We start from the raw sequence: 11,824 nt of genomic DNA on the forward strand, positions 1-11,824 counted from the left end.
TGATTTAAAGGTGCAACTGTTTCAGCAGTGAATTTTGAAAATAAATTCCTGGGTAAGTAACAGTTATATAACAGATTAGTTTTTAGGATTTTTAGATTAGAAATCCTGATTTCCTGATGTGGTTTTGTTTATCAGAATCAGAATCAGAGAGACTTGATCAATCCCAGAGGAAAATTGTTGTCATAGCACCACACATTCAGCAACCATCAAGCACATATATATGAAACATAAATAACATATTTATGTTATATTGTATATTGTTATGTTGTATTCTACATCCTACAGTGGTTTTATAAGAAATTTATCTCAAATATCTTTCAGATGTTGATGTTTTATAATGAAAATAATAGCCTCTAACATCACCCTGGCTCCTCCACACCAATGGGGGGCGCACGTTTTTTGTAAATAAATACCATCGTGGGTTGACGAGGGCCGCCCAGCCATGTTGAGGAGTCTGTCAAGCAAACTGCAGCCCGCCATTGTGTAGAACCAGGCTCTGTAGAGAGATAAGGGTGCTTGGCTGAAACGCTTCAATAGCTTGATAATTATTTTACCCTGCCGCTTTTATTTAGGAGTAAATACAGTTACACAGGCTCCGGGGGGGGAAAGACATGTCAGCCAGCAGTCTTCTTGAACAGGTAAAGAGAGGTATTTTCTGAACATTTACGGGGGCCAAATTTCTCAGCATCGCGACGGGCTAGCGAGGATAGCTTAGCTCAGAGGCAGCGGCTCCGTAGTGCAGTAGGCCTGACCACCTGCTAAAGGAACTGACTGCTGAAAATATATCTCTTCATCTATTTTTTTCCCCTTCCTCTCTTCTCATAAATCAAACCTTCATGAATCACCTGGACCCAATCCAGAGACCGAAAGGCCAAGCTAATAAAGGTAAGATCAAATATTATCTAACATTGTCGACTTGGGTTTGAGAGAGTGCGAATCTTTTTATGTACCTTTCGCTTTAGAAAATCTTGCGTGCGCGAACGCGATAGCTGGCTTCCTAGCTGCTCGGGTAGAATGGGCCTCTGTGTACACGATTTAAAGGTTTTCATATAATTTATCACTTGAGTGAAACGCCTAATGATACTGTGTTTCAGGTTGGGATTTTTCAGGCTTTAAACAAAGCAATTTTAAGTGTCCTTTACATCCCAGAAATCGCACAGGTTCCCACAGGTAGCTTCAGGCTAGCTGTCTCCAGAGTGGCTAACTTTAAATGGCAGCATGATACACATGAGCATCCTTTTCCTGGTTCTACTTTTAATGCCTTTTATCACCCATAGTTGCGTGGAAAACACCTTACTGCTCAGTGTCTTTAATTATCAGACATTATGAAATTTCTTTTGCAATATTAGGGCTACAGGTGCCACCCTATAGCACGCTGGCGACCTGGCTAATGTTAGCCAACTCCGTCAAGTTGAAAGGACTCTTGGCGCTCGTTAACATGGAGACGCTAGCGTGCTAATGTTAGCTGGTTGCTAGGTTAACCAAAATGACACGTCTTCCGACATGCTTTTCCTGTGTCAGAAAGGCCCTCGCGCTTTCCCATCATTATGCTGTCAGTCTATAATGTTGAATAAACACATTGAACAAATAATTTTTATTTTAATTCTCTGTCCCTTTCTCCGAAAAGCTCTGACAATCTCGTGTTTTCCAGCACATGAACATCACCTGTAACAGAGAGCGCTCTTTAACTCGCGGGGGCGGGGGGGCTCGCTCACACGCACTACTCATCTACCTGCATTTTAACATGCATTTTTTTTTTTCTCTCGAAGTGATGTCAGTATTGGTTTTATCTATTATTTTAATGTGTCTATTGCTGTGGGAATCTAAATTTCTTTAGTGCTCTTTTATGCCAGTATTTGACTACTTCCAAGTCCATTTAATTTTTCCTGGGCCTGATTCAAATAATTGAGCATACTATGTAATCTGAAGCATACTGAGCAATTATTGCTTTTTTTCCCCCTTGTTCTAATTTCAGGGAGTGGTTTTGTTATGTAACGAGTGGCGTTGGTGCTGATGTTAATTGCCTGATAATGTCTAACCCATTGCACCTCTGGGGTTGCACAGGCCTGTTAACACAAGTGTTGTTTCATTTACAGTGCAAAACGGAGCTGTGACCCAAAAGGATACTTTGAATGACGATGAATTTGAGCCTTACCTGAATACTCAGGCCAGACAGGTAAATGTTTTCCCAGTGTGTGAGGTTTTTGTTTTGTTGGGTTTTTTTGTTTTTTTGTTTTAAATCTGAATCTTTCCCCCTTTTTTTTTTTTTTTTTTTAAAGTAGTCTGTTACTGGCTTATCCTTAAATGTTCTTAGTTGAACACGAATCTTTTTTGTTTTATTGCACTAAAATTCAGATAAATCTGACAAGGGTTAACTGAAATTCTGGTTTAAGGAAGTTAAAATGGTGATGTAGAGATCAGCTGATATTCTCTAGCTTGCATCCACGACAAGTTTCATGACCGTGCATATATGAATAAATATATCCTAGTTACTGTAATCTTAGCACATCTGTTAAACCCAATTTCAGCCATATTATTAATTGTAAGTGAAACTATAAAAAAAGGTTTACTTTGCACATTTTTGTGTTTTGATTACGAAGAATATTAATGTGCATCTCTTTATTCACCTTTTTTATTGCTTTAATTTTTGTTAAATGTGGTTGTTCCCTGTGCAGTAACTAACACACGTACACATGCACTGTGAAGTGGGCTGTAGAGGAAAATAATAGAGCCTGTCTTTTGGTCCACTCAGAAGAATAGCTGTCCTTATCTTCTTCCAAGACACTCTAAATGGTGGTGGGGGAACAGTTCATTGTTTAGTTCTGTTTATTTATAGATGAGTTTAAAGGAGGAATAGTGAGAGGATTGTTTACATTGTTGTCACAATCGGTGGTGAGCAGTGACAGTTCAATTACTTTACTTATTTTTACTGTGGTTTCACTCCCTGGATGAAGAACAAGTTGCGCTCATGTTAAGAGGAGTGTTCAGCTGTTAATGTTACAAAATATGTTGCTTTAATAATTAAATGCTAGGGTGCTTTTCCACAAATTTTTTTATTTATTTATTTTTATTTATTTATTTTTCCCCATGTTGTCACTAAATCACATTTTTCTATTCCATTTAGAGCAATGCCTATACGGCCATGTCGGACTCGTACATGCCCAGCTACTACAGCCCCTCCATAGGATTTTCCTACTCCCTGAATGAGGCAGCATGGTCCACAGGTGGGGATCCTCCTATGCCTTACCTGGCCTCCTATGGACAGCTGAGCAATGGGGAACCCCACTACCTCCCGGACGCTATGTTTGGCCAACCAGGCCCCCTGGGGAGCAACCCATTTCTAGGTCAGCATGGCTTCAACTTTTTCCCCAGTGGCATCGACTTCTCAGCATGGGGTAACAACAGCTCTCAGGGACAGTCGGGGACACCGCAGAGCTCTGGCTACAGCAGCAGCTACGCCTATGCTCCCAGCTCACTTGGAGGTGCCATGATTGATGGACAGTCCCCATTTGCACCTGCTGCCAACGAGCCCCTTAACAAGGCACCTGGTATGAACAGCCTGGACCAGGGCATGGCGGGACTTAAGATAGGTGGTGCTGCTCCTGGTGGTACCGGGGACTTGGTGCCTAAAGTAGTTGGCTCTGGATTACCCGGTGGGGGTCCACTAGGCCCTGTATCATCTGTTGGACCTCCCAGCATGCCTCCTGTCTCAATTGCCCCTGCCAAGCCTGCCTCTTGGGCTGATATTGCCAGCAAACCAGCCAAACCCCAGCCCAAGCTTAAAACTAAGGGTGGCATGGCTGGTGCTAATTTGCCTCCTCCGCCCATTAAACACAACATGGACATTGGCACTTGGGACAACAAGGGCACAATGCCTAAAGCCACCACTCCTCAGCAGGTGCCCCCTATTCCCAGCAACGGGCAGCCGCCCAATCAGGCTTCCCCGCAGCCTGGAAGTACTGCTGTGGGGAATCCACAAATGCCCCTGAGCAATGGACAACTGGTTCCACCTGTTTCCCAGATGGGTCAGCATCAGCTTCCACCCACTGGGCAGCCAGGTATGGGTCAGATGCCCCAGCCTCCTCTCTCCCAGGGTGGTCCTCCTCCACCAAGCCAACAGCAACAACAATCTCAACCTACCCGCTGGGTCCCACCACGGAATAGGGCCAATGGATTTGGGGATACGAGTGGGAGTGGTACAGGCCAGTCACCTCCCTCTTCTTCAGGAGTGGGTGTGGTTCCAGGGGTCCCTTCGGAGCCTCACCCAGTTTTAGAGAAGTTGCGTATGGTCAACAACTATAACCCGAAGGACTTTGACTGGAATCCCAAGCAGGGCAGGGTGTTTATCATCAAGAGCTACTCCGAGGATGACATCCACCGCTCCATCAAGTATAACATCTGGTGCAGCACGGAGCATGGCAACAAGAGGCTTGATGCAGCTTACCGTTCACTGGGTGGTAAAGGACCACTTTATCTTCTGTTCAGTGTCAATGGGAGCGGTCACTTCTGTGGTGTAGCAGAAATGCGCTCACCCGTGGACTACAACACGTCTGCTGGCGTGTGGTCGCAGGACAAGTGGAAGGGTCGTTTTGATGTGCGCTGGATCTTTGTTAAGGACGTTCCCAACAGTCAACTGAGGCACATTCGACTGGAGAACAACGAAAATAAGCCAGTGACCAACTCTCGGGACACACAGGAGGTGCCACTGGACAAGGCCAGGCAGGTGCTAAAGATCATCGCTGGATATAAACACACCACTTCCATCTTCGATGACTTTTCTCACTACGAGAAGCGTCAGGAAGAAGAAGAGTGTGTGAAAAAGGTAACAAAGTCACTGTTGAATAAAGTGAATGACATAACAAATGAATGAAAAACAAGTGTGATCTTCAAAAAAGGTGGAGTGTTTGAAGCCTGTGTATGTGTGTTTGTACAACATTGATGTTATGCATTACAAAGAAACGGTACAATACAACCCTTTACAGATGGGCTGAGAGCTGATTTTCATGTGCTTATATGGATTAGAACAATTTGTCATCTTTTTTTCCTTTAGCTTTTATGTTCTACCTGTTAACAGTCACATGTAATGTTCTACTTTAAGAGTGGACAGCAAGAGAAAACATTTACAAAGATAAAATGGATAACATGCATGGTGTTTAGTTGTGTAATTATAGCAACTTTATCAGTGTTATCTTGTTCACAGCTGAAGCTGCTGTGCTGCTAAAACTATGAGAGATGTGGTCCCCTTTACTGCTTTATGATATTGATAATCTCTTTAGCTTATTTGAGCATGAAGGTAGCGGAGCAAAAATGGAAAAATGTCAAACCGAAAAGGGAAATTTGTTAAGTTTATACTGGGATCGTTCAATGGTTTGTTTTTTTTTTCTAGGGTTTCTTTCTTTTTCAAGCAAGCGGTGTGTGTGTTTGTTTTTTTTTTTTGTTTTTTTTTTTTGTTTTTTTTTTTTTTCGTGTTTTACTCTTTTTCTTTTTTCTTTTTTGACTACAGATACATTGATCAGTTAGTCTTGATGCCAAAATAGAGACCTTGTCTTTAGTCAGTTACTAAATCCAATACCTGCGTTACTTTAATAAGCTCTGTTACGAAGAGCACCAGATATGACATAACATTGCTTTTCTAGCTAACTGAAATGAAAAGTAAAATGTATCAATTAAAATTTACTTAGTTGTCCGTTATTAGAAGGATAAATGTCAATGGGACCTCTGCCCTCTCCCACTAAAACTCAAAAGGGGGTCAAATAAAAAGGTGGGGAGGAGGGAAGTGAGTGCTTAAAGTATTTGTATGCTTTCATGTCCGTCAGATGAGACATGTGTTTTGTCAGTTTTAATCGTAATTATTTTGCCTCCCCTGTTAGTTTCTCTTCCCGTGAGCCCATCCTCACACATGGAGTTGAGAAAACGGGTGAAGGAAAATGTTACTCACTTTGGGTACAACTCATGCCACTTTCCTATTGTCAACTCATTTGACCAGTGTCAGCTGGATCACAGCTAAGCCACAGACTGGTGCAAGCACACAAAACTTGTTGGTGTAGTAAGCAAGAAATGACTCCATACTGCCAGCCCTTATTTCATCTTAATTGTGCGTTTCCTCTTTGGCAAATGGATTACATCCAAATATGGGCGTATCAAGGTGGAGACAGTATTTAAATTTACATAAGCATACTCTGTATTGGAAATTACACCCACCCGTCTCCAAATGCTTGTTGATTTTCTATTTGTTGGGCAAATCTAGGGACAGTTGTTTTATTCAGTGTCATCTTTAAGTTTGCCTTCAATGAACTATACTGAACCCCAAGTGTGTGTGACACAAGGGTGGGGATTGTTGCTTTTGGGATTCTCCATCAGTTGGCTGGTGAGTGGATTATTCAGACAGAGCATATCAGAAGAATAATGAATGGCGAAAAGGCAAGCGGATACTGGTAACAAAGATCCACAATGCTTAACATCTGTCATCATTGTTGGGCCACAAAGCACCCACGTAGCAGTGTTGAGCTGGAACCTAATTTAAATTAGCCTCTTAATTATTTTTTAATGGTGTGCACTGGCATTATATAGATGCATCTATTGACATGATTTTGCATTTTATTTTTCAGAACTGCTGTGATTGGAAAAACACGTGTAGCTTGCTAAAAACCCAAATGCGCTGCCTGGAGGTTACCACTTAGTATCTATGAGCTTGGATAGATTTAAATATAACTAAAATAACAAGAGGGGGGAAAAAGCAAAAACTTATATTTTTCATGAATATCTTTGTCTACACAATGTTTATGCTCAAATACGTAAGCTCGACTATTGGTGGAGGTGAATTTGCAGTATGTAGTTTAAATTAAATTTTATTGGGTATTTTGGCTTTCTCCTTCCTCGCTTGATGGCAAGACATCTGTTCAAAAATGAATTGAGAGCATAACTGCTCTTTTGTGGTCTCTGTAAGAAAGGGAAAACCTTTTAAATTTTATCCCAGGTGTTCGAAGTCTTAAACAGCATTTTAACCTGTGGTGATTTGTTCATTTTGAGTTATGTTTACACCCAGACTTGAAACTGAGCCACTTAATTGAGGGCAGTAAACCTGAATTAATTGCTTACTGAAAAATAAAAAATGATAAATGGACATTTGAAGAAGATTCATCTAGGGTACATTGTCTTATATATGTCAGTTTGAGATGGACAACATTTGGTTTTATCTATTTTAATATCTGTTATCTGTATATAGAGTTATTGATATTTAGCTGTTGAGCTAGGCCACTCAGAATCTGCTCTGTTTCTAAGTAATCCTTTGGGCCAAATTACTGAATGATCTTACTACAAAGACCTGGCTCTTTCAATCTGAAGTGCTTCAGTTGTGCTCAGTTTTTGCTTCTTTTGTGACAGGTGGAGGTCCAAGGCAGTGAGCCATATCCCAGCAACCCAAACAACAGAAGTCATTACAGGCTTCAGGTAACTGTATTCTGAATAAATTTAGCCTGTTTTCATACTTTGAGTCTGTGCCACTTGGATATTTTTCACATACATTACGTAGTTGATATTTTGGTACCTGTAACGCTGCTAAATTATCGAGCTTTTCCTCCTTAAAACCCACAGCTGTTTAGGTTGTCGTTTGCAAACAAGAGCCGTGGTTTTATGAAACTATTAAAATGTGTATTAAGTGGATGCCCACATTTAACAAGAGAAACTGGAAGGATCTATTGCAATGTGCCTATATTTTGTATGATGTAATTTCTGCTTTGTGTGTAACACGCTGTCCTTTCATGTTCTAGGAGCGCCAAGGACGAGTCAAGTAACAGTTGGTGCTTTGGTCAAAGACTGCAATGGCCCCCTTAAAGCCCTCTACCCCATTACGTCATTACATCCAGATCTCTTAAAGAAATTCTAATAGGGGTGAAGAATTAACAAAGGACAGAAACTAAATGAAGACTTTGATTTCTTTTGACTTTAAAGACTTACTTTGAACTTGTAGTAAAAAGAAAAGGAAACAATTATTCATAGGACTACAACTAAATGCATAGCATCCTTAGGTGATTTTTTTTTTTTTTTGCCCTCCCCCATTCCACTACATATGCTTTCTCCCCTTGTATGCTGCTTTTTTTCCTTTTTGAAATGAATGGATCAGCTTGTTGGTTTTTTTTTCTTTTTTTTCTTTTTCTTTTTTTTTAAATGGTCCAAGAGCAGGTCTGTAATTCTCACACAAACACACAAATCAAATAGAAATTGTAGTGTTGACTAATAATAGTGTCCCAAAGTGGAAAAATGGGCTGTTTGTCTCATTTTCTTTGTAACCCCACCACCACCCCACCCCAATCTGTCTTTTGAGGATGCTCAAATGTTCAACCGGGACCCAGCAGAGTTTCCTCCTTGGTGGATTTTCATCGTAGGCGTATGCCAGCTACACTCACTCCAGAATCTCTCTACACGCTTGCCATGTTTTTGTTTGAGAGGACTGCAAATGTTCAGAAGGCCCTTCATTTTGTTTTCCCAGTGTGTTGGATGGAGTGTGTGGGGTGGTAGGGTAGGGAGGATCTAGAAGGGGATGGAAGAGGTTTAAGAGTTCGAAAGTAAAAGAAATGTTAAGTTGATAAAACCTTGCCCACTGTATAATTTTTAAGGTCTTAAAAAAAGGGGCCCTCTGACAGTCTTTGGACCTAATTTACCCCCCCCCCCCTTTTTTTTTTTTTTTTTCCTTCTTTCTATTGGACAAGTTGATTCGTTGTTGCTATGGGCTGCTTTTTGTTTCTCTCCTTCCTCCGTTTTCTAAAGACAGTGATGCGAGTGGTCTTGACCCACTCTTTCTATTAATCAGTTCAAAAGTAATAAATGTGGTATATTAAGCAGAACGGTGTGCATTCCCCTTGTTTGGAAAGCAGTTTTGTCATGCAGCATGTCTGTGTGGGTTTTCTTTTTTTTGTTTTGTTTTGTTTTGTTGATTATTTTCCCCTCCCCTCTCATATGGGTATCTGAATGTTTCTTCCTGCCATTCTTCATCCTCCAACACCCCCCCCCCCCCCCCCCCCCACTGTGCTGCCCTGCATTTCTTACCTCTACTTTCCAAACCCGCCTTTGTGCTACACACTCCCGGATTCCCGTTTCTGCTCAGCCAACCATACATACTATATCACAATCAGCTTCGACCATTTTCAGAATGTCATTGTTGGTGAGTAAAAAGCGCAAGGTCCTCTTTCAGAACTACTGGCTTTTATTTGTGGCATAATAAAGATGCTCCACGAAGTCATGTGTGGTTTCTCATTGGGCTTTGCTTCCCCCCCCCCTTTAGTACCTAGGTTGTTTATACAGACTTGTCTGTGTGCATTGTCTTTGTGCTGATAGCAGGCAGGAATGCACAGTAAGATTGTTTTTAGTGTTTTGTTTCATCTGTCGCTGGGCCAGACACCACTTGTATGGTCTACTGGCATAAAAGACTGCAGGTGTACAGTGCGCAACACATGATTTGCAGCTCATTGTAAAATGAGCCTGATCGGCTTTAGTTTCAGATTCTACGCACTCAAAGGGAGCAAAGAACCGGAAAAACTGGTTCCTCTTACCTTTTGATATGGCGGAAGTAGAGTGAGGAAATGTGATGTACAGCTGTTTAACGTACAGTCCGCCATTTTCTCACCTTTGCTGCTTGCACTGAACATAGCAGACACAAGAGGGCGACACAGGACTATTTACTGACGCTTCAACATGATCAAGGACGAGGATTTTCAGCCTGGGCTCGATGGCGTTCCGAAACTGGCCTCAGCATCAAGGGCCTGCTGCGACTTTATTTGCTCTGAGATTCGTTGGTTTTATTCTTCCTGGCATTTTTTTTTTTTATTTTTTTTTTTAAATTCCTCCAAAAGTTACTGATAATAGAAATGGCACGTGCTTAACCCTCATATTTTGTTTTTGTGAGACCTTAAACGCTGCCAACAGCTGGATAAAGATATGTAGTCTACAAAATTTCTAATGTATCTTTAAAATTGAAAAGCTGGTAGACAAAATTAAACAATTTAGCCTATTTCTGCACAGATAATGTAAACACTACAAAAGAAAGTCGTCGGTTTTTAATGCAAAACGCGTCCAAAGAGCCGTTCAATATTTTTAGAGCTTATGCGGCTTTACATCAGTCTTGCAAACACTGAAAATGTGGTATGCTGTAATTGCGAAACACTATTACTACTTCTTTATTTGCAGCCATACACGTTACATTCATAACTGACTTAACATAGATTCCATAGTCTGTCAAAAGAATATACCTCATAACGCTTTTATTTAAAGGAAGGGGTCGTTGCTTCAGTTCAAGTCCTCTTTCTTGCACACTGCCTGGAAAGCTGTAAGGACCTGCTGGTGTTGGACAACATAACTACAATGTGCTCAGTGATGGGCTTAAAAATAATATATATATTATTAAAGTACACAATGTAACAAAGAGAGGCCTGAGAGGAAAATATGAGGCGACACGGGCGAGCATCCTTTTGCTCTTTGGGATGAAAGTGCGGGGTCTGTGTAAAAGAACTGTGTGTACAAAGATAGAAGTAGCCTGCGAGGATCTGTGTGTGTTTGCGTGTGTGAGTGTCGAGAGGGAGGTCGACGGCACGTGTCGTGTCTGCGTGGAGGGTGCGTGGCAAACATGCTGCCTCGAGGGGATCTCCCGTGACCCTTATCTGCGCGTCTCTGGGGACGCCTTTTAGCCCCTCCTGGGATGCAAATGAGCGGCCATAAAACAGAGGCAGATACTGCTACAGAGACGGTGGTGGAGGAGAAGAAAGGGAAATGGGACCAAGGGAGAATGGAGGAGGAGGAGGTGGTATAGAGGGGGGTCACCACTCACATCTCAGCGCGCGCATGAACCTAAATGCATGAAGGAGGTGGAGGCATATATATATATATATATATATATATATATATATATATATATATATATATATATATATATATAATTTTTTTTTTTTTTTTTTTTTTTTTTTTTAAACCCAATGTAGATATGATGGCTGCGTGTGTTGGTGGAGGACTTCTTGTGTTTTTCCATGTGTAGAATTCGGCATATTGACTGAATTCACAAGAGGCACTTGAATTATTATCAGTTAAAGTCCCTTTCCTGACTTCTGTGATTCGGAAAAAAATTTAGCTGTTAATACAGCAGCACCACAAACAATCCAGTGGATCTGTCAGCTGATTAAAGAAATGGTCTGATGTAGGCCCGTGGCGGGTTATTTATTTCATATTTCAAACATTAGTCCCTGCAAATTTTTCACACAGGGGAAAAAAGATTATTAAATATTTTCTGTTGGGAAGTATTGTTTAGAGAGAGCTACTTGAATGCATTGTGTCGGTGGGTTCATATTGCGCTACAAGGTCATGGATCTGCTTTATTTTCCCCTCATTATCATAAGGCATCCATCTCTTTCTTCCATTAGTGACGCTTCACCATGTCGCCAAACCGACCTCTATTTACATGACTAAATTAGATTTCGTGCATTTTGTTTCAGAAAGCCTGCCCATAGCTAAAAGTAAAAAATAGAAGCAGTCCTGAAAGAATAAGGCACTTAATATAACTAATATGTATATGGACTGATATTTTTCTAATAGAAAAGAATAATATATGCATACACTCTGTGTTCTTGGACCTCACTGGCTGCAATTTCAGTCACTTTATTATATTTTGCATCTAATTTTCAAAGTGGATTTTTTTAATCAGGAATTTTTCACTATGTATACCTATATATATCTATATATATAGATATAGATATCTATATATATATATATATATATATATATATATATATATATATATATATATATATTATATTATATATATATATATATATATATATAT

At 40.6% G+C, this 11,824-nt stretch overlaps 1 protein-coding gene across 1 annotated transcript; it reads left to right on the plus strand.

Annotated features, from left to right (window-relative positions):
* Positions 1 to 432: 432 nt before the first annotated feature.
* LOC146552714 (YTH domain-containing family protein 2-like) lies at positions 433 to 9,234 on the plus strand. The gene is made up of 6 exons (XM_085257499.1): positions 433 to 638; positions 861 to 885; positions 2,097 to 2,176; positions 3,125 to 4,822; positions 7,384 to 7,449; positions 7,770 to 9,234. Exons 1-6 carry the CDS (start codon positions 612 to 614, stop codon positions 7,791 to 7,793), a joined length of 1,920 nt encoding a protein of 639 aa, XP_085113625.1. The 5' UTR covers positions 433 to 611; the 3' UTR covers positions 7,794 to 9,234.
* Positions 9,235 to 11,824: the final 2,590 nt, after the last annotated feature.

Source organism: Mchenga conophoros, linkage group LG19 (genome assembly GCF_057382185.1).
Source record: "Mchenga conophoros isolate Kocher_MC1m ecotype Shallow Benthic linkage group LG19, M_conophoros_male_GT1.1, whole genome shotgun sequence".
Lineage (NCBI taxonomy): Eukaryota > Metazoa > Chordata > Actinopteri > Cichliformes > Cichlidae > Mchenga > Mchenga conophoros.